Source organism: Cryptotermes secundus, unplaced genomic scaffold, assembly GCF_002891405.2.
Source record: "Cryptotermes secundus unplaced genomic scaffold, Csec_1.0 scaffold73, whole genome shotgun sequence".
NCBI classification, from domain to species: Eukaryota; Metazoa; Arthropoda; class Insecta; order Blattodea; family Kalotermitidae; genus Cryptotermes; species Cryptotermes secundus.
The window spans coordinates 864,509-888,469 of record NW_019738871.1 but is presented as its reverse complement, the minus strand read 5'-3'; the positions used below and the strand labels follow the sequence as shown (position 1 = coordinate 888,469).

Here is a 23,961-nt window from a genome sequence, read left to right as displayed (position 1 = left end):
GCTTCTCAGAAATTTGGTAGCGCCGAGAACCGTACCCGTGACTTCTGGATCTGTAACCAGGAACTCTGACCACTAGACTACAGAGGCGGTCACATCTACATATATATATAAAAATATACATAATTATAGTCTGATCCCTATCCTGAGCCAGAACAATCCAATCCATACAATCTCATCCTATCTCTTTAATATCCATTTTAATATTATCCACCCACCTACTCCTTGGTCTTCCCAGTGGTCTCTTTCCTTCTGATTTTCCCACGAATATCCTATATGCATTCCTCGTCTCCCCCATTCGTGTTACATTACAGAATATTATTAAAATGGATTTTGGAGAACTACATTGTGTGGCTGTAGCTGCAATACGGTCTCTGTGGCGACTCTAACGTACCTCGCTTTCGGGGATAACGGAGAATGTCTGCCTTAATTCTTATCGGCTCCAGGCGCACTGTAATTGTGGTGGGAAGCTCTCAGACTGGGGCTGTTCGGAACCTTTCGGATACGACTAGACTATAATAAAAGGCTGAGATAGGACGCGTCGAGGCTCCGATACCTTTTGTACGGCGTCGGAAATCCTGCGTCTCTTCGTAGCAACGTATTTCACCTTGATCTGCCCCTCACCCCTCTCCTTTACACTGCTTGTATTTGCATGCATCTCTATTTAGGAAAGACGAAAGTGCAGGAGAGGGAAAGACAGTGAGAGTTGGACTCATGCTCTCCTGATAGTGTTGCCCTGGCTCAGAGAAAGCAATGCAACGGATAAAGAGAGCCTCCTTACCATACAAACCCCCCGGGCTCATGAATTATTTATGAAAAGTGATTTCTTTCAAATCACGCAGAATACGTGTCTATCCGCCCGTTCTCTTTTATTTTTACAATCTTCCGGGGTTCTTCTTCTGTTCAATGTACAGCCGAGAATTATCAAATGTTATGAGAGTAGCCAGTTTGAAGAGGAGCAGCCGTGAACACGGTTCCAACACGCAATGTGGTCACTTCTGCATGATATTTTTAAGACTCTGCACTACTGTATTTGGAAATCTAAGACCGTCTTATCATCCACAAGTTTCCTTTCTGTCATTTGCATGTGCAGGTGCTCGTAGTCTCTGGAAAGACAAGCCCAGATGACGAGGCTTCAGAATCTGAAAGGTCAGCTCCTTGCGTTTGGGTTGATCCGTTTCAATCTTGATTCTTATTTCTGTTTTATAGTCTTGTAGGAAAGCAGTATGAAGGAATTATGTACTGATTGCGTAGTGTCGTCAAGACTGTGTGTTCGTCCATGTATTTGTATGTGTTCTTATGTTTATGGGTGTTGAGGAGAACATTTGCACCGAAGAGAAATGAAGTGACAGGAGGTTGGAGAAAACTGCATAATGAGGAGCTTCATAACTTGTACTCTTCTCCAAGTATAATTAGAATGCTCAAGTCAAGGAAGATGACGTGGGCAGGGCATGTAGCACGAATGTGGGCGACGAATGCATATAGGATATTGGTGGGAAAGCAAGAAGAAAGAGACCACTAGGAAGTCCAAGGAGTAGATAGGTGGACAATATTAAAATGGATCTTAGAGAGATAGGATTGGATTGATCTGGCTCAGGATAGGGACCAGTGGAGGGCTACTGTGAACACGGTATTGAACCTTCGGGTTCCATAAAATGCTGGGAAATTCTTGAGTAGCTGCAGAATTGGCGGCTCCTCCAGAAGGGCTCAGCTCCGTGAGCAAGAGTAAGTTCTTACGTTTACATGTGTTTGTTTGTTTGTTTATTTGCTTGTTTGTGTGATTAAGTTTGTGCGCTTGTGTTATGTGTTTGAGCGTGTTCGTATGTTTGTGTTCTTATATGTGCATGTGTTTGTGCATGCGAGCGAGCGCGCTGCATAATGATTTTCAGCAAAGTGACCAATTCTCGTCAAAACGTCTGGTCATATCGCATGGTGTCTGCGTGATTCGAGGATTATGTCCCTTCTATAGAAAGCGTTTTCTATTGAATTTCTCAAGCTCTCCCCCACAGTTGCAGTGACTTCCCCGAATTCTTTAAATAGTAAAAGCCTTTTATGCATGACTTCAATCTTTGTACATCGAAATCTCAAAACCCCGTCTATTTTATATTTGAGAGATGATGTTTGGATTAACCGTTTCAAATTTTGGGGTATAGATTTGAAAGTTGCTTTTAATTTCGTATTCACAGATCCCACTAAACTCAGTTTAGAAAATTAAAATCTTACAGCTGACATTTTTAGGTTTACTCTTTTCTTCAGGGCCCTACGTCTACTGGCAGTGGAGTCGCACGCGTGTTTGTGCGTGTGTGTTTGTGTGTGTGAGAGAGAGAGGGGGTGGGAGGGAGGAAGAGTCCGTAGCAATTGGGATTACTGCGTTTTTGGAGTTTCTCCATCTTCCGATATTCTAAAGAACACTAAAGAACACGACGTTTCGGAAACTGCATCTGTTTCCGTCCTCAGGTGAGAGGGTTGGGACACACCTACTCTTTTGATTTTATTAAAATCTGCTAGTCCATAGCAAATTGGCATGCCTTGATATAAGAAATGCTTCAGTTTCGAACAAAGCATGACTCGGGTTTTCTGGCTTCCAAATACTAAAACCATGTAACCCTCCGCGTACTTAGTTTTAATGCATTCAGTGTTCGTGCGTGCGTGCGTCTGCTCCCTTCCATTTTACGTCACGACCCGGCCTCGTGCACCTTTCTCTATATAACATTTTTGTTTCCCTCAGAAATGTACATTGAAGTGCGCGGTATGAGGATAGGCTATTTTAAGTGAGCGGCGCATGGGATCACGAGAACCAGATCTGACGCGGAGATTGGACATTACCAGCAATTCTATCTGCCCTTCGTAGAGCCCATAGCATAACCNGTTGGGGGGGGGGGGTTCGAAACGTCCGGCCTCAGGACCCCTCTACTTTTCTTCCAGTTTACAAATCTCTCATTGATGTCATACTGTCGCTGCTTCTTCAGAATGTAAAACAAATTTCTTTTGCAGCCCATTTACAGACGATCTTTTTCTTTACAATCGTACAAAAAGGCATTCGCTGTCTATCCCTTCTCATATGAATCACAAGAAATACTCGAGATCCTTGACTGGACTCAGCCAAGCAAAGGGACTCATACGAGGACCCTCAGCTAGTAGAGCGAAGGAACTGTTGAAGTTAATCAGGAACCAGCTACGATGGGTAGTGGGACTACTTACAGGACACTGTCACCTTAAAGGACACCTCTTCAAACTGGGACTAAGTGATAGTCCCACTTGTGAGAGGTGTCAAGAAGAAAATGAAACAGCCACACACGTCCTGTGTGAATGTGAGGCCTTAGCTTATTTAAGACTACGTCACTTGGATCAATACTTTATGGAACCAAGTGACTATTTTGACGTCCCCACGTACAAAATCCTACGCTTCATTCGAAGCGCCGGATTGCTGAGAGGATAATCAAAAGGGGAAGCACAATAGACCACTGTAGGTCGCGGTGCAAGGGCCGAGGAGGCCCACTCCTTATACATACATTCATTCATTATCCATTCCCATAACTTGTCCCTGTTCTGGTTAAGTACCGGGCCATGAAGACGTATAAGACAACTGAGGCACCGCCCTAAGTTTCCATAATCTCGCAGTGATACGGAGATGAATGCTCACCCCGCAGATGCTTCTTCACAAGGGAAAGAGCCCCGATATCCACGGGGTCTCAGTACCGGTCTGTAACGACGCTGTCATCATCGAAATCATATATAAAAACAAAAAGAAACTCCGTGGCTTGAATCCGCAAGCGAACTACACCAACCGAGTGACCGCCGCTTGTCGGCGAAGTTAGTGCGAATAGCAACTGATAATATGATGATTGATTAATTGGAAGGGATTTGGTAGGAAACGGGTGTGACCTAATCACTGTACTGTCAAGAATATTACTGGAGGGACTGAGAGAAACCACAAAGATAGCCGGTAAAGATTCGAACTCAACACCTCCCGAAAAGAAATTTAGAAAGTCATCACTAACCAGTTTGGTGGATACGGTGGTGAAATGGAAAGCCTCCGCCTGGGAACAAAACTAAATTACACGTAGAATTATGGAGTTGTAAGAATAAAATAGCCTTCAGAAAACGAGACTGCGAAAGATGAAGCAACTGCACAAGACAAAACCCAGTGAGGGTGAACTTACTTGTCTTCAGTCGCTAGTTCCGTGGCAGTTTTCATGTAAGTCACGACTATTTATTGTAGTCTCTATTTTTGTAGTATCCGCTGTGCTCTTACTGCTCAGGAAACGCCCATTCTCACAAACTTGATATCTCAAAGTATACGAATCAGTTTGCAGACAGCTGCTTACGCCTGCGCACAGTTGTGCTCAGGACAATAGGGAGTGTAAATAACCCGTTGCTACGTACCGCCTAGTGCGTGGTGAGTCCGAAGATGAAGGTATACACAGACATGGAAGGTATAGCGGAAAATCCAGTGTCTAGTGACGTGCTTTTTCTTTGTCGCTTTTTTCTTTAAAAATAACAAAATTCTTCACTCACCCATGGAGCTGAGCCGTTCTTGAGAAGCCGCCGTTGTGCAGCTACTCAAGAATTTCCCAACATTTTATGAAACCCGAAGGTTCATTACAAGAGCCCCCCACTGGTCCCTATCCTGAGCCAAATCAGCCCAGTCCATACCATCCCATCTCATCCTATCCCTCTAAGATCAATTTTAATATTGTCCACCCACCTACGTCTTGGTCTTTCCAGTGGTCTCTTTGTTCTCTGGCTTTCCTACCAATATCCTATGTGCATTCCGCTTCTTCCCATCCGTGCTACATTCCATGCCCATCTCATCCTCATTAACTTGATCATTATAATTATACTTGGAGAAGAGTACAAGTTATGAAGTTCCTCATTATGCAGTTTTCTCCAACCTCCTGTCACTTCATCCCTCATCGGTCCAAATATTCTCCTCACCACCCTGTCCTCAAACACCCTCAGTCTAGGTTCCAAACTTACTGTCAGAGACCAAGTTTCACACACATACAAAACCACAGGCAAAAATATAATTTTGTATATTGTAATTTTTATGCTTTTAGACAGAAGACGAGAGGACAAAATGTTCTGGAAACAAAATTGTTACCTTTTTAAATATTTTCCACGTGGAACCTAATGAATCCGCAGGAATCTTGCCATCTGAACCGTACAAGAGAGAAAATGAGTTCTTGTTTCTCAGACTGTATGTTGTGGTGCTCACAGGGGGCTACTACACGATTGAGCAGAAGGTGCAGAAACTCCGCCTTGTGATGCTCAACACGAACCTGTGCTCCGACATCGTGGGTAACGAGGAGGACCCGGCGGGCCAATGGGCCTGGCTCGACGACACGTTGCAAAAGTCGCAGGGCAACAGGGAGACCGTAAGTTGACTAAATGCGCAGAACAGTATACTGAGCAGATAAAATTCAATCACTCGGTCACATGGTTTGTACTTCGGAGCTTTCGCGAATAATACAGACAGCAACGAACATGCGAGATTTATATTTGTTCATCATATACAAACAGTCGCTTCTTCCTTCATAAACCTCATGGTTGAGTGGTTAGTATTCGCACTGCCTGCTCTAGAGGACCCCGAGATGGCGTAGTTGGTTGAGGCACTATGCTACAAGCCGGAAGGTCAGGGGCTCGAATCCTGATGGAGTCACTGTATTTCTCAATTGACCTAATCCTTCCATCCGTACTGTGATCTTTTGGTCGACTCAGCCTCTAACATAAATGAGTACCAGACATCTTCATGAGGGCTAAATGGTGGCCGGCGCGTAAGGCTGACAACCTCACCCCCTTCTGTGAGCCGATTGTCTAAAAAATGTGGGAGCCTCGACGTCTCACAACCCTATCGGCCTCCATGGCCTGTTACAGGGATAGCTTTACTTACTTACCTTAGATAGTACCTTCAGATAGGTAACAGCCCCTTCCTGTCATATCATTTCAAATCCTTTCACGACAGTTCCAATATTCTGCACTAAATAGCCTGTGTAGCTGGGAAAGCGTCGTTATATCACCCAACACTTCATGTGTCAAGTCACCAACATGTGCCAATATGGTTAGCCTAACAGAAGTTGTATAACGTAACGTTTCGAAGTTTCGAGGAGTCTGCCCCTTACGAATCGCTGTCTCTTCAGGTCTTCAGGCGGCTTCTTTATAGGAAAAGCGAGCGATGTGTCTCAGATTTCACTGACTATGGCAGCTGAAGCAGGAAGCACCAATTCAGCTGCTCAATAAACTCTTAACACTGCTTCTGCTGAGAACAGAATACTTTTTGTGAGAATATTTCGTACTACGTAGAGTTCTTGACACTTTAATGGTTTTATGCTTCGTTTGCATTGCGTGTGGGTGGGTAATATTTATCCAGTCTCAGGTTTCGTCTCCGAAACTACTCAATTAATTTCGATCTTATTTTATGCCGATGATTTGCACTGAAACTTCTCTAACGAATATTATTTTAAGAAGAAAGCAGTTTTCTGGGATGTGGCGCCGTGTAGATATTGTGCTAACGGACGTTTCGGAGGAGCGTATGCTTCCATCTTCAGGATATAAGGAAAAAGAATAAAACCTCGAGCGATGAACCAGCGTGAGCAGGTGATAACAGATTCATTAGTCTGTTAGCAACTGCTCACGCTGGTTCATCGCTCGCTGGTATTCTCCTTTTTTTCCTTATATCCTGAAGATTGAGGCGATACGTTCCTCTGAAACGTCGGTTAGCACAATATCTACACGGCGCCACATTCCAGAAGACTGCTTTCTTCATAGTAACCGCCGTGAAAACCTCAAATCTCACAAAATTATTTTAGTCTGGAAAGGTCCAGTATAAGACCTTTCTTCATGATGAAATGTCGAATCGAACTTTATGAGATGTAAAAAGAAAAATTAAAAAAGGAACAAAATTTGGTACATAGTACACAACATTAAAATAACTTTTATTTAAAATATTTGCCTATATGTTTAATTAAATTCACGGGAACGGTAGTTCGTATTATTACTGCTGATAAGTAGCATTTCGAGTAGATTTACATGTGTAACAAATTAACATCACATCAGATAAGGTAAAATTGCAAATAAAACGGAATGTATCTTTCTAACCGTATTTTTAGCAACTATTTGGTAAGGCTTGCCGTTGGATTTTACAACTTATATGTAAAACTGGTAGCTACGTTTGCCTGTGAAAGGAAATAACTACTCACAATTAATTTCGGTCAAATTTGACATGCCGTTTTGTGGTGTTGGCAGTTCCAAAAAAAAAACTGTCCCGCTTTTACTGGTGTAATCCACAAATTTCTTTACATTTTCTATAATAATCACTAGATGATTAATTAGGAATCTTGGCACTGGTGTAAGACGTGAAGGAGAGTATTTTATAATCTTTATGTTCATGAGCCTATCTTCTTTGTTCTATTAATGCAGTTTGAAATTCGTACGGTCTGTAGAAGGAACGAAAGTTTCATGTCTTCAAATGTTAAGCAAATCAAACTTTGTTTAAGTTAAAGTCTGTGAAAATTACAGAATTCTAGTTATGCAGATCCAGCCCATAGAACTTTGGAAAAGAGGAGTGTCCACTTGCACAACTGATAAATTCCGTTTTAATCCGAATATGAGTCAAGGGTTTCTTTCAAATACTCTTTCTTAAAAAAGAGGGACTGCCTTATTTTCAGGTCTTAAGATAAATATGTAGAAAATTATTATGAGTTCTAGTTGCTAATTCTAACATCAATTGTGAAAAATACCAAAAATTATAAATGATATGAACTCCATCCAAAATGCAAACAATATATTATATATCCTTGATCTTTCTCTCCTTTACACTATATGTTTCGGCCTCAAACGGCCATCATCAGGTGTATACACTCACGTTGCTGTTACACTACACTTAGTTTAAAATTTAACATTTATATTTCATATGATGATTTTATGATATTTCATATCATTTATCGTATAGAGTGCAACAGGATGCTTAAATATAAGACCAAAAATTATATTTAAGGTGTTAACATTTTAAATTTGTTATTTCTAGAGAGTGCAGACGTGGTGGTGTATAGTCTGATCTACTAAATGTGTTTTTTTTTTAATAAATAAACAGACACGACAGAGGCAATTGGATAATGACGTCATCATTTCTGTGCGCAGGTATATTTGGTTGGGCATATGCCTCCAGGGGTTGACGAACGACAGAACGGTGGTATATCACCTTACCACGACGTCTTCCAGGAGAGGTTCAACCAGAGATACCTCAAGCTTGTCCGGAAATATTCAGACATAATCGTGGGTCAGTTCTTCGGACACCTGCACTCAGACTCCTTCCGCATCGTCTACAGCGACACTGGTAAGATGTCTGTAATACCTCAGGTTTTGTACCTGCAAGAGTTTCTTTCTTCTCCCTCCGTAACGTTTCGATTCGTCAGCTGTACAACGCGAACCGTGTTACAGCCAGGAAAACATATCCCGGTAAACGCTGGATTGAAGTTTGATATATTCCATGGAAGTGGTAAGGAGAGAACTGTGTTAATGTTTGTATTCAGTACGTTTACTGACCGAGCTACTCATGTTTCTAAACAAGAAGTTCTGGGAAGAACTTATCGCCTACTTTGCTTTCACTACAAAGTTTGTATTTTATATGACAAGTAGGAAGAAACATTTTAACGTGTATGAGTAATGAAGTCACTGCGATCTAGAAAACCGAAATTAACGGCCGTGGGGATGCGTTGCGCTGACTACGTGACACTCTCTGTCCGCAAAAGTTGGCACCATCTTCGCCGACAAGCGGCGGTCTCTCGGTCGGTATAGTTCGCTTGCGGACTAAAACCACGGAGTTTGTTGTTTGTTTGTTAAAGGAAAAGTCTTCACGTGGCAACAGTGTAGACTCAGAGGAAAAAAATACCTTTGACAGAACAATAAGTCGGTTTTTACTTGCCACATAATAAGATATCTATGAGCCTTGAAGTCCATTTTCCTTCCCTCAGAAGTGGACTGCTTCCATTTTTCAACATATCGTTAACCCAGCAAACACTACACTGCTTTGCTTCTTTCCAAATATTTCCGCAGTTGTCGTCGTCGGCAAACCGCAGAAATCCGGGTACACAAAGAATCCCCGAGGGGACTTAAACGATTGCAGCTTGAGCTCGTTTCCGTCTGAGCGAATCGCTTTCCTTTCAGCTCAGTGATACATGGACATTCCGAGCAGAGACGCCCGGAATGCGGTCACGTTCCTGCGGACGGAGCCTGGAAACTAATTAGCAGGAATGGCACCCACTTGGCGTTCTGCTCACGTGTGACATCTATCGTCGCTGTATGAACTACAGGGGTTATTTAGCGCCAAAATAAATGAAGGCAATGAATTTAAGATGATAAGAAAAGAAACGGTGAGGGGAAAGTGATATGCCGAAATTTCGGTTCGATCCCATGCAAGAAATCGGAGTTCACAACTCTCTTTTCCCCAATGCAAGGAATGGAAACAATTCTTTTCTCTTTCGGCAAAGGAAGTTTCAGAACTAATGGGAATTTTTAGCCTACTTTCCTAAAGTAGTTTACGCGATCTCCTTCTGGTTTGTGTCTTACCCTGTCGCTGCGTGGCAAGGGGGTGTCGGCGAGAGGCGGTATCGGGCTTTCAGTGTGGGTGCTCTGACTGAACAGAGCAGCAGGCCTCCTCCCTCTCACAGACGGAGACTGACTATTGTCTGTTTTGAACGTCTATGTAATACATCAGATCGGACCGAGGCGAGAACACTAAGTGTAACGCCCAAAAGATTTTTGTTCTCTTCAACGAGAATAGGCTTCGGCCTTCCAGCGTAGACGGTCCGACTCGCGACTTCTCAGCTATGACTGACTGCAAACGATCTTCGCTGTCCCATAGAAACCTTCGGCACGGACACCGTAGAAATCACCTATTATTGTACACATGTTTACAGTTCTGTTTCTTAGCACTGGACATGGCGCGGACCACATCGAAAATAAGTCACGTGATAGCTATCTTCATATTATGAATCTTAGGATGTTATGAAATTAATAATTTCTTCTCTTCTGCGATGTCACGCCGTGCAACTGGTATATATTTACTGACGTTTAAGAAGAACTTCTTGCCTCCATATTCAATGCATTCCTCTACTATGAAGATGGAGAAAGCATGTTCCTTCGAAACATTATTAAACATCTACCAGACTATATGAAGCCACTATCCAGAAGCCGGTAAGCTTCATAGTCACCACCTTCAGAACTTCAAAACTAAAACTTTCCAGTCTTGTCAACAAGAAACGTGACTCAATTTTGAGCATCCCCAGTTCAAAGAAGCTGTGTATGTGCGCGCGTGCGTGCGTGGGCAGTGGGTGTGAAATACGATTTGAAGGAGGAAGCCTTCTAGCCCACTGGATCAGATCAGCGCGGCTGGTTACCCCCGCTCCACTGGCTTCAATTAATTACGAAACTCTCCCGCTATAAGACACACACACACAAAATAAATACACACAGTTTTTAAAAAATTATATTGTCGCCTGCTCGCCTGAAACGAATAGAATTCGCGAGCTGGTGCCCAGAATTTTACAATAGTCATTACATTAACGGGTGTTTTGTCTTTTCTATATCCCTGGTTTAGTTGGTGTTAACAATGTAGGTAGTACCTTAAACTATTTTCTCTTACGCCAACCATAGAGTGGCTAGATAAATGGGACTAAAAATGTAAATAAACGAGTTGAAACGATTACACTTAATATAGTACTAATAGTCCGGTCTAGAAAACCGAAATTAACGGCCGTGGGAATCCGTTGCGCTGACCACGCGACACCCTCTATCCGCTAAAGTTGGCACTAACTTCGCCGACAAGCGCGATCGCTCGGTCGGTATAGTTCGTTTGCGGACTTCAGGCCAAGGAATTTGTTATAATACTAATATATTTCTTTTTGAAAGCTTTGGCAGTGACGAATACAATTTCAGTTTCGGCGAGTGAGACATGGTATAATTCTTCAAGTTTAGTATGCAAATACAACAGCAAACACACACACAGACAGCTGAGTGGAACGCCGTAAACTTTCGATTTATTATCGAAAGGTGGCTGGTTTAAATCTCGGTTTTATATCGATTATGCTTCCGCTTTTCCTGTTTCCATTTAGTTCCTGTAGACAAATTACTGGAATGTGCCTTAAACTGGACTAATTTTCCTACCGATTCATCCTTCATCTCAGACGCTGCATAGACTCGCAAAACAAACGAATAGTGACATGCGCACATGCGCTGTAACGGAGCCCATGGAATTTTCGCTGAGATACCGAGTACCTCAATGTCAACAGTCGCGTCACCCATAATAAAAACAAACCCCCTGATTTCAGTCCGCAAGCGAACTATACCGACCGAGCGACCGCCGCTTGTCTGCCATATTAGTGCCAACTTCTGCTGATAGAGAGTGTTTCGTGGTCAGGGCAACGAATCCCCACGGCCGTTAATCTCGGTCTTTTAGACCGGAGCCGCTATTTCCTTGACATAACTCAATTATTCTCACGAGGCTGAGTGGACCCCGTTCCAGACCCACTACTTCTCAGAAAATTTGGTAGCACCGGGAATCGAACCCAGACCTCTGGAATTGTAACCAGAAACTCTGACCACTAGAGCACAGAGGCGGTCAGTCGCTTCACCCATACTAACGAACTGCGTACTCTTATACAGCTATCGCCTGCGTGTAACGCAACCCGCTACGCTCTCGCTATACCGAGGTGGAGCAACAACGCGATCGATTCTTGTGGAGCTGTAGTGTGTAACAGCGGCGTAACTTACGACCCTTCACAGACATGAAATTTATAGCGAAGCATCCCTTGTCAAGGAACGTTACTTCATATTTTACCACGTAATAGATTATGGAGGGAAATTGCGATAACAATTCCCTTTCAGTGGCAGCCCTGCATGGAATAACTCAACCAAAGAAGCCAAAGAGGAGGTTAGTTCATCGCATATTATTATCGAACCGTACCTGTCTGTCTGTCTGTCTGTCACGCCATCCCCCAGTTTAATCAGTTACATCAGTGGGCCAGATGGTAACTGAACCGAACCGAACTTCTCGGGTTAGTGGTAAAATTCTTACTTCGCTGTTGTGACGTCCTGAGTGACCGAATGCATTTGAGAACAGGCTACCGAGGAGAGCACTTGGACCGAAGGGCAATGAAATAACAGGAGACTGGAGAAACAGCATAATGAGGAGCTTCATGACTTGTATTCTTCGCCAGATACGGTTAGAATGATCAAGTCAAGAAGAATGAGATGGGCTAGGAAAGTAGCACGCATGGGACGGAGAATAATGCATATAGGAGTTTGGTGGGAAAGCAAGACAGAAAGAGACCACTAGGAAGACCTAGATATAGGTGTGAGGAAAATATTAAAATGAATCTTAGGTAAATAGGATGAGGAGATATAGACTATATTATTCTGGCTCATGACAGTGACCAGTGGAAAGCTTTTGTGAACACGGTAGTGAACCAGAGGGTTCCATGAAATGTTTGGTATTTTCTTGAGTAGCTGAGCGACTGGCGGCTTCTCAAGAAGGACTCAGCTCCATGAAGTTAGTTCTGTCTTGTCTGAGGCTTGCGTTGTTTCACTCAGTTCCTCCACTCAGACATTGAAATAGAAACTTAAAATGCCATTATCGTTTTTCTCCATTTTTGTCATTCCCAGTGAGACCATCAGTACACATTACATAAGCTGTGAAGTTGAGAAAGCATCATTGTGATACCAAACTTTTATTTTGTTGTCATATTCATTAGTTTCAATATGCAAGGAATGTTTCGTAAGAAATTTCTACGTATATTCATGATCTCCATGTCAAATGTTCCCAGGTCACCCGGTATCGTGGATTTTCATCGCCCCTGCTGTTTCGCCCAAGAGGACTCCAAGTGGTGCCAACAATCCAGGGTTGCGACTTTATAAGTTTGACACAGACACTGGCCAGGTAAGCAGACTGTTTGTTTGTTAATGACACAGGTTTTTTGTTAGTTAATTTGTTTAAAGTATTAACTTCATTGTTTGGAATAAAGTATGGATAAAGTATGAAATGAATAAGTCAGAAGAAGACTGCAAATAACAGCTAATTTAACGGTATGATAAGAAAAGAAAAAAAAACATGAAATTAAAGCCATGGAAACTTGATAATGTAGGAACGGAAGATTACACACGTTTGAGTCTTTACAAGTATTACAGAATTATGGATTTTTTCATTCTATGGCTGATATTTAAAATTATGGATGGGCTACTTTATCTGGACTGGTTCTTACACTGCAGTTCCCCATTCACTCTCCCCCAGCCTCTATAACAGGCATGTCCAACTTCAAACAGGTTGTGATCGACTTTTTAGTGTCAAAACTGCCAGTGATCTACCACCCCCTCCTATGGTCGTACCTCACTTTAAGCAAAAATATTGGTAAAAATAACACGACACATGATGTTTGTTGTAAAAGCAACATATATTGAAAGTACAGATTTACCTTGTTAGTTAAGAACAGAAAAAATGCTTTTCACGTATAATTTCCTTATAGGCCTATGAGATCAACCAAAATTCGTCCTGCGATCGACACGTTGAACATGTGCGCTCTATAATAATGCATAAAATATCTCATTTGGAAGGCTGTAATTCTGACATTATTCTATTATATTTGAGCATCCTGTTGCATTGATGCATCACTCACTTCTTCGCCTCTGTCTTTAATGCAACTTAAAACTGTTCACAATCTCCTTTTAATTTAAAATAACACTAAAATCACATCAATTGTTACATTTTTCAGCTTACTTGGCCATCTTCAGGCAACTGTTCACTTTTTGAAACTGTCGCACTGCACTAGATCTTAAGTCAATATATTTTAGTTTTATTGCATTATCGTTGTTTACACAAAAATACGTTTGTTTGAGAACAAAGCTCTCACTCTCTCTGTTCCGCATTATTTTCCTTTTGCGGCATGCATGTATAACATATGTTTATTATCAGCTGCAAAGATGTTTCATTATACGAATTTGGTATTTTCTTATGTACTTACATGCCACCTGTCACATGTATGTACTCACTAGTTGGGCATATGTCCCTTGTATGGGAGTTCAGTGTGACTTTTCCCACTTATGTATCATAAAGTAGCCCCTCCATAATTTTAAATATCAGCCCACAGAATGAAAACAATCAGTGATTCTGTAGTACATGTAAAGAGTGAAACAAGTTTAGTTTTCCATTCCGGTATTATCAAGTTTCTATGGCTTTCCTTTATGTTCTTGCTATAAGTACAAGTATAAGTATTTACTTATTTACTTCATGATGAAGAGGGCCCATCATGCTCTCTATCTTATATAATACATTCCAGCTAAAATGAACATTATCATGCCACTCCTTGTTATCAGGAATGCTTTGATAGCAATCTACCTAATGATTCGAATTGTCCGAGGCCTTGCACTAATGACAGTTGAGCACCAAACAGGCTGGCCTAGAAATAAAGCTCTAGACTTACAGTCAAGAGTTGCTCTCTTTGATCCTGAGCCAGGACACCAGCTATCTTGACAGAGGTTTTCATGGCTTTCCTCAGTCCCTCCAGAAAGATTTCGAGATAATACACCTTGATAATGCTGACTCATTTTCTCCAAGTCCTTTCCAGTTCACCATCCATCCTACCATCTGAGGCTATAAATATGAAGGCTTAATACTCAAAAACAGTTGTAAAATAACCCATGGAAAGAAAGAGAAATAGATGAACATCTTGGTTTGTTTTGATTCACTGAAACAGGTGCTGGACTACAGGCAGTATTATCTGGACCTCAATGCAGCCAACCTGCGGAATGCAGCAGAGTGGCTGCCAGAGTACAACCTCACTGATTATTATGGCTTGAATGAGGTGTCAGCTTCTGAGCTGCATAATCTGGTGGAGAGCTTTGGAGTGCAGGAAGGATCAGCACTTTTTTCCAGGTGTGCTATATGAGAAGAACTGTTTCAGCTGATTCCAACTCACATGAAACAAACTGCATTTAATGATTTAACATCAGGTTACCATCACAAATTGCAAAGGCCCTTGCATCATTTTCGTGCTCTCCAAACATCCAGTACTTTTTTTTTCTCAGTACACCCTAAATCTATGTTCCGCCTGCAGGGCATAAAGTAACTTAAAAATAACAGAGTTCTAAACAGCATTTTAATCTCCTGGACTCTGAAGACAAGAAGAGTTAAAACATCCTAATATTAAACTCATATGTAATAAATTTCATCAATTTACAAATTTACAATTTACATCAATTACAGTCAAGTAGACATAACATGCATTCTTGTGAGTATGACGAAGCTCATAGCATGCACCATGCACACAATCTTATTGTGCATCATAACAGAAATTTTGACTTTGAAATGCTGGTTTTATTTTAGTCTCCATAAGATCCTTCTATAACATAATTTCCAACATATTTTTACACCAGATGAAATATAGATAGAACTCTCAAGCATTAACATCACATTTATATTCCATGGTTTTCCAAAACCATTTTCCATGAAGCCATTTTTTTCCTTTGGCACTACAGCCCCAGTGGGCCTAGGCCTACCTCCATGAACTTCTCCGTTCCCTTCAGTTTTTCTAGATCTTACACACTCCGTAGGACTCCTTGAATGGGTGACCATGAAGCTGTTATAATAGTATAAAACATGCCACAGCAGTTTCCTCCCTAATCCGTATCAATTCACTTTCAGTTTTACTTCCATAAATCATGCAAGAGAAACTTCAGTTATCAAATCATCTTTTATGATTATGTACACTAATGTAGGAAGATGTCCTTAATGTGGTGACCCATTGTGTCTGGCTACTCATGTTCTTGCTGTCCAGTGGTTATACCTTTACAAGCCCCATTGAAAATTTCATGAACCTTGGTAACATTGTCCTTTTTTTCAGACTGAAATAATATTAAACCAGTAAGATGAAATAAATTAAATACAGAATATAATAAATTACTGTTTCATACAATGATCTGGTTTCTCCAACTTCCTAGAAGCAAACTAATTCCATTGATCACACTCATTTGAGAATCTGGTAGTTGAACAGCTGGTCTAGTTATTCCCCACCTTTCATGGACTCCAAAGGTTCATGTTCAGAGAACCTGTGACTGGACATTATCCTGAGGCACTTGAATTCATCCCACACCTTCACATTCTAACTGTCAGAAAGCCATTTAATAGTATACCCTCATCCTAGAGACAAATGATGAAGAGAAATTGAATTGCACACCCAACTACAGATGCGGAGTCTGCTCTGATCAGTCAGATATTGCAGAAAGTCACCGCTACAAAAGAACCCAATTGATAATCACAATCACCAAAAAACAAATCTAATTTCATCTCTTACTTCCGGCAAGCCTACATTCTCACAGCATATTGATTTAGTAGTAGTAGTAGTAGTAGTAGTGGTAGTGAGCAATACTAGACCTTACATTGCTACTTCCTTCAGTCTATCCTGTATCCATGTTCCCTTCCTGAGTTAACTCTTCAGTAGTCCCATGCTTTCAATGAAGGCAGTGTTTCCTTGATGGGGTACTTAGGTGAACTCATGGCTTTATGACTCATTTCTCTGCAATCCATTTTATCTTCATCTCAATCTGAGTGTAGGCAGGAACAAGATGTTTTCTCTTTGCCACCAAGCGCAACCAACTTCTGGGCCTCTTTTCTCCTTCTGTATAATGGTTATAGATGATCTATCTTTGAGGCAAAAGCAGGCCGTGGTTGAAGCTGACCACTCACCTCTACTTAATACTGATGTTAAAAGTGCATGAATCTATACCTCCAATTCCCCATGTATCTTCAAAGGAAATACTTTACTTTGAACCTCCTCCTTTTGATGTCTTGGAGTCACAAATGACCTATTTTGGGGAGAGTTCACAGCCCTGCAGTTTTGTATGAGATTCTTGTGTGTATGTGTTGGGGAGGTGGGGTTGTGCATGTATGCTTGCCCGTCTATCCCAGTATGTTCTATAAATCTGGCTTAGCTCAACCTTTCTTTCTTAGACAACTTAACAGTACCAAGTTAAGATGACCTCATCAAGCTGTTCTCTCTGTTCGTGGGGGTCAACTTTCAGGCAACCATTTCACACCGAGTCAGTTATTTCATTTTGTGTTGCAGATATTACCGAGCCAATTCTGTGAAATTTTATCACAGCACAGAAGGATGTGATGCCAGCTGTGCACATACACATTATTGTGCCATCACTAGGCTTGACTACCCAGAGTTCCACAGTTGCCTAGAAACTGCAGCCAGTGCCCTTGCGTCTGCAGGGGTGATTGCACTTGGTATCCACTGGAGCCTCCTGATTCTGCCGCTTGTGGTACTGGGGCATGCTTCGGCTCAGTCAGTCCTGATGCCATCTGTTGGAGCTCTGAATTACTCTTGATAACACACTTGTCCAAAAGTCCTAGAGATATGCCAGGTGAAGTTGTTGAGGCACATTTTTTAATAATAATAATAACAGTAACAATAACAAGAACAAACAAAATTATGAATAAAAGTGCAGGAACCAGTACTGCTGGTGTCAGTCCATGAAAACAATAAAATAAGTTCCTCTTGGAATTATGTGTCTAACATTGACAGCAGGGCCAGTATCATCAAAATAAAGATTTCTGTACTTGACTGTCATACTCACCAGCAGTTCTTGTAAACACCGAGATGAGAAAAGAAGTATCCAATATTATCACAAGAGCCATTCTATTAAGAGTGTCCCTGCTTCATGAGGTTCCATCTCTGGAATGGAATAGGGGCAGAGTTTTACTTGTCAGTGTAACCTAGCTCACTGTTCCTGTAACATTATGTTACAATTTTAATCATCACTGATCTTGCACAAAATGATACAACAACTTTAATCAGCAACAACTCCAAATTTGGCAATCGCAAATATAGGTTTATTTGTGGTTTGTCCAAAAGACTGACTCTAGAAACCAATCAGATATAAAATAAAAATTCTTCTCACCTTGAACCAACTATGAATCTGGACGGTTATAAAAATTTTATATGGAACACATCTGTAACTATGATGAATGATTCGTATTTAGTGATTTGCCTTATTTTCAAGCCATTATTTAAGTCCTTTTTTTATGTAGGCTTTTTTACAGTGCAGAAAGTTATACCATGACTTTGCTATCTGGTGCCTTTAAGGCAAATGTTTGAATGCACTCAGATGTTTTATACTAAAATGTGAAGTGCAGTGAATGCCCTGAGAAAATGCAGAATTTAATATTCCCATGCAATGAGATGGGTAAATTATTTTTTATTTGCGATATCTGTAATAGCATGTTCATGGATTTAAGTTCACATAATTCTCTTCTCATCCTGTCCTGTCAGATGCATGTGACTGTTCAAAATTTGCTTCTTGACGTTATGTTTCCTGCAAAGTTGGATACAGTAAGTGTCAAATTATAGCGAAGGAAAACTGACTTATGACTCCATGACTGGGCTGCTATTTTCAGTGTAATATATATTTTTGTATAAAAAGTATGTTTATCTGATACATTTTTGAAGCCTGAGCTGTAAATACATTTTCCACTATCGTGATGATTGCAAGTTTTATTTGCATTGTCTGCATTCACTCATTTACTCATAAAGAGACTCTAAATTTGGCCGTGAATGTTTTTCATTATATAGTATCCATGTCTCATAACAACAGATGCTGTTGTGTGTTTAAATTCTGGTAGGTGTTCATGGAAGTCCAGAATATGTATACAATTATGTTCACCCCTAGCTTGAACTACTATGCTTTCCAGCTTGCAGCATTACCAGTATAATCAGTTGCTCCTGGCTACAAACAGTTCATAAAAGTCACACCAGAGGGGTCTATTTAAAGCTGCTGTTCTGCTGCTCTCTGTCGATCGTCTTGTGAACTATATTAATGTCTTGACTTCATATAGTTGTTTCAAATACAGGAGCACTGCAAGTCATCTGGAGGACAAATGTGGCCAGGTCGTTGTTTGAGAAATATAAATATTTGCAGTGGAGACTTGTGGTGACCGAACTCATGGCCTCTAGCCCAACTATGTTATTATATTAAATAGTATATTAAACAATTCTATGGAGATGTTCAGTGTCTGTTCAATACCAATAAAGTGATTTTATTCTAACAGCAGCTTTCAGTTCACAGTGTCTGCATCACATTGCCTTCTCTCATTCTTTTACCCAAGTGACATCCAATCTATTATCAGTTTAGGGAGTCTCTTTTATATATGAATCACATTCACTGATAATTCAAGCATTCAAAACTTCCCCACCTTCCTAATTATGGTCCTTTATCTCTCTTGTAGATGCTGACCAACCATAGTTGCTTCTTTCACTGAAAATTTAAGACATATTTCAGCACATTTTGATTAATGTGCAGAATGCTTTTATCATATGACGCATCAAGATTTGTATAAGTAGTTACTATAGGATGCTGACGATGGTGTATAACACACAGAGATATTGGGTAACTAGATAACTAAGAAAAACACGACGTTTCGGAAACTGGGTCTGTTTCCGTCCTCAGATGAGGGAAAACACCTATTCTGTTGGATCCTCACCTGAGGACGGAAACAGATCCAGTTTCCGAAACGTCGTGTTTTTCTTAGTTATCTTAAAAACCAGGACGATGGATAAAGTCCGAAAACCCAAAGATTTGTATAGCTTCTTTGTTATTGAATGCTACTGTGTGGAACTATTACAGATCATTCTACAAACTTGGGAAATTTGTTTGTTGCCATTGGCAACACTGAACTGAATGACAAGATGGTGTCACATATGACAGACCAGAATGTGTTTGACATCACAGCCCCATACTCTTCTGATGGTATTCGTTTTGTTGCTGTGGACAGACAGTATCCTTGCGAGTTTTCTGTTGGTGTTGCACAGCCAAGATACACCATCTATCAGTCTGTTACACAGTTCAAAGAAACAGGAAGTGTCGGTGATAAACATGTGAAGGGATGTAAATATAGTGCATCTGTTTGCATGGCAGAAGTTGCACTGCAAAGGAGGCAAAAACAGCAAATCCAAGAGAAAGTGTGAGAAATTTAGCACAACAAATTGGGGACTCAACCAGCACTGCATGGAATATTTGTCATAATGACTTCTCATTGCTCCCATAAAAAATTCAGCTGAGTCAGCCATTGTCAGAAGATGGAACAGCAAAATATTAACACTTTTGTGAGGAAGAAAAATGTGATACTGGAGGAAAGTCTGGTGTCATGATTGTCACACAGCTCTCCAATGAAGCACTCTTCCACTTGAATGGTTACAGAAACTCTAATAATTTTGCTCTGCAGTTGTATAAAGTTCACAATCTTTGGGGACAACACATGGAACATGAACTAGTGTAGCAAAATAAATTTTTAAGAAATGTATAACAATTTATGAAAGTTTCGTACAGTGTAATTCAATAAATATAAGTTACATAGATTTTAAGCGGCCTCCGTAGTCTAGGGGTAACGTTCCCACCTCGTGACTCAAGGTACGCAGGTTCAAACCCGGCGGAGGTCGTGGAATTTTTAAGGGCAAAAAAATTCAGGGAACAAGTCCTCCGGGAGGGACTTTAAGCCGTGGGTCCCGTGTTGTAGCTTTGCAGCACATAAAAGAACCTCATGTCCTAAGGGGACCTCTGAGCCAAATTCAGGACATTTCTCGCCCAACAATAGTCTCTAACACCTCTGGTAGATGGGGGAAGCATCGAGATACCACTGAGCCAGTAGAGGCCGAACTCGCTGGCTAAGTCGGGACTGATGGCACGCACCAGTACCGGTAGGGTATAGAGGCTGGTAGAATATCATAGGGGAACACACAATGGACCAATATCTGGTCTAAGTGCATGGGGAAACCCACCCTCTCTAATAAACAACAACAACAACAACACAGATTTTAAAGTGTCAGATGATAAAAAATGCCCTGTATATTAATGCAAGCTAGTTATTTTAAGCTTCCATGTTATGATTACAGCATCACCAGAAAGGAGAATGAGCATTATTTATGTTGCTTGTTTCACTGAACTCATCTGTTTTCCTCCAACCAGCAACAACATTTCACTTTATGTTCACTTGGACCAAGGGTAAAGGGGATAAAGATTACAGTACTAAAATACTGATTTCAAGCCACAAATTTATGTCACACACTACTGACCCGTGCTTTATACAACTAGAACTCTTTCCCATTATACTCTTTACCCTAAAACAGTCAATAAATATTCTGCTGCCCAAGACATTCGATTGTATAAGAACACACTGTCATTGCTGAAGCTTGCCATTGGATCCTGTCTTAAGATAGTTTAATCCAGTTCATTTCCAATAATGTATTTACCTATTCACTGTGTACATTAATGCCATGTTTAGTAACATATGGCTTACACTGTCTGTAATAAATAAGAAAGTAAGTTAACTTGGTACACCTAATTGCCAAGACAGAGGTTAAACCCCAACTGTGGACCAAAGTTGTGATAATGCAGTGGCTGGTTAAACGTGTCACACACTTAAGAGGAAGTGATGTAAAAGTGGAAAACTGAAGTATTTAGATGAACCTGCTCCAGTATCATCACAGATTCCACGTGTATGACTCTGAGATAAAATCAAAAGCGTCTGTGGTAACATGCTGGCATTGGACTGCCTAATTTTTAAGAGTGCCTATAGTATTGAAGAATCTAATCTAATATTATACATTAACAGCTACTATTGATTTTAAAGCAATGAAAATGGCTGTTCTGTCTCATTTCTACTTTAGCAATTCCAATGTTTTGTCTTTTTCCCTAGATCCTTCAGGATTCTTTCCCTCTCATATCCATGAGCTGACTTAATAGATGACTGTGTTTGTGTTTAGACCTCTTGCCTCATATACTGTATGTGCCAGACAAGACATTGCTCAAGCAAGTTTCCATTTTTATGTGTTCTGCAAAAATATATTGGTTACCATGTTGTATAACGATTCTAAAACACTTAAACAAATGTTAATACAATTTTATACTGGGGAATTTTACCAAAATTTGTTAACATACGTATTTCAGTTTCGTTAAAAGTCGGACAACAATAACTGAGATTTCATATGAGGTGCATGTCACTAAATAATTGTTGGATTGAAAAATGTTACATTCAGATTAATGCAAACAAAACTTGTAGAGAAAAATGAAGTGTGTATTTCATCCTACTTTACCTTTCCCATAAACTTTGCAGTTTATGAGGTAATTAAACAGAAGTTTTTATGTTATCTGGAGGCAATAACCAGAACTGTTATCCTGTGCATATTTTTTCTAATTCAATTCAATTCAATTTATTTACATTCCGTAAAATCCAGATACAGGTAGACACCATAGGATATGGAACAAGTCAAATACAGTGATTCTGCACAATAACAATCTAATCAAAAAATTAATAAGAATACAAATTACATAAATATAAGTTAAATGTCCTTCAATTTGAGACTGTTAGCAGGAACGGTGTCAATGAGTACATCGCTAATAAGTAATAAGATTATAAATTACATAATTAAAATACAAAATTTATAATAGACTGACATAATATCAATCATAACTTTTAATCAGAAATTTCATGACTATTTGGAGGAATGCCATCATCCCTATAATTTTCCTATTACTATTGAAAAATCTGGAGTAGACAAGATGGGATGCTGTCTAAGTTCATGTATATATATATATATATATATATATATATACCAAACAGCTTAATTTTCAAAGGGATGTGTGAATTTTGGGCATTATTTATGCAAAGTGAAAAATCAAATATCTTCTACGGAATAAACCTAAAATGGTTTTTTTCAGATCACTCTTACCAGTTACTGCCCTCTCTTTACTGCCCATCTCCACAATACCTACTTTATTTATTAATTAAAGACTGGGTAACTCAGAACTTAATTACAATTAAAACTAGTTGGATAACTAACAATTAATTTTTTCTAAACCTAATATACTACGTAAACTAAAACTAAGTCACTTCCACTGAATTACTTAGTACACAATACCTATAAAACTGAGAAATGTTTTATATGCGCTTACATGTAAATTTACATAATTTTGTGATTTATCCATTTTGTATTGTAACAATATTTGATGTGTTGAAGTTGAAGTTGAAGTGTTGAATCATGTCTTTGTGTATCAGTGTACATGGTAATCTGTTAATCATGGTAAGCTAATAAATTATATTAACAAATTTTGCTCTGAAATGTGTTCCATATAGTTGCCGTATTACTAGCAGAAAATGTTCTCTGCTCAACTATTGATCTAATCTACAAATTTTATTAATACACTCTTATTCACAATTGTGCTAACCTACAATTAGAGTAACATACTCTTACATGTGTCCTATTCAGAATTTTATGGAGCACAGTATGCTGCAGAGTTCACATGAATAAGGTAATCTCTGTTTACTAACATCTTCTATGAGAGAGCAATAGAAGGCACTAAGAATACCATGTGTCATCTTGAACATTCAGATTAGCTGTTCCTGTGATTGCACATACTCAGAATTACTAGCAATGTATTCAGTGAGCAAGTTTTAGTGAGATTATTGTCAGGAATAATAACACAGTAAGACACAGGAAGTATGAGGAACAGTGTCAGATGAAAAGAAAGTACTGTTTAAGGAATAATATCATGGTGTGTTTACATAGGATGAAGGCTGCACACACCATATAATAAACAAACAGCTGACACAATTCTGAAAAAGGTTCACAATATTACACAAATTAAAAGTCATACAATCATCATTCAGTCATCAATGATGATTCATCACACAAAGAACAAGGTAATAAAAGAGATTTCAAACAGTTTGTCCTATAGTATATATAGTTAAAAGCAGAGACCATATGTGGAAGGAAGCTGAGCATCTGATTTCCTTATTTCGAAGAACTTTCTTATCACTTTATAGGTGACATGTGAAAATAGTTGTAAAAATATTGTCAATATATTAATATTCATTGTAAGAGATCAGAAAAAATTGAACAGAGTACATTAATGGAAATT

General features: G+C 39.9%; 1 protein-coding gene across 9 annotated transcripts in view; it reads left to right on the top strand.

Moving 5' to 3' along the window:
• The window catches only part of LOC111871052 (acid sphingomyelinase-like phosphodiesterase 3a), a 513,318-nt gene extending 493,921 nt beyond the window's left edge, over positions 1 to 19,397 (top strand). For all 9 annotated transcript variants that reach the window (XM_023863803.2, XM_033754084.1, XM_023863804.2 and 6 more), the window contains 5 exons: positions 5,218 to 5,375; positions 8,137 to 8,332; positions 12,819 to 12,931; positions 14,742 to 14,920; positions 17,109 to 19,397. In XM_023863803.2, coding sequence (XP_023719571.1) covers positions 5,218 to 5,375; positions 8,137 to 8,332; positions 12,819 to 12,931; positions 14,742 to 14,920; positions 17,109 to 17,376 — 914 coding nt within the window. In that variant the 3' untranslated portion in view covers positions 17,377 to 19,397. The remainder of the gene's footprint in view (positions 1 to 5,217; positions 5,376 to 8,136; positions 8,333 to 12,818; positions 12,932 to 14,741; positions 14,921 to 17,108) is intronic.
• The last annotated feature ends 4,564 nt before the right edge of the window (positions 19,398 to 23,961 follow it).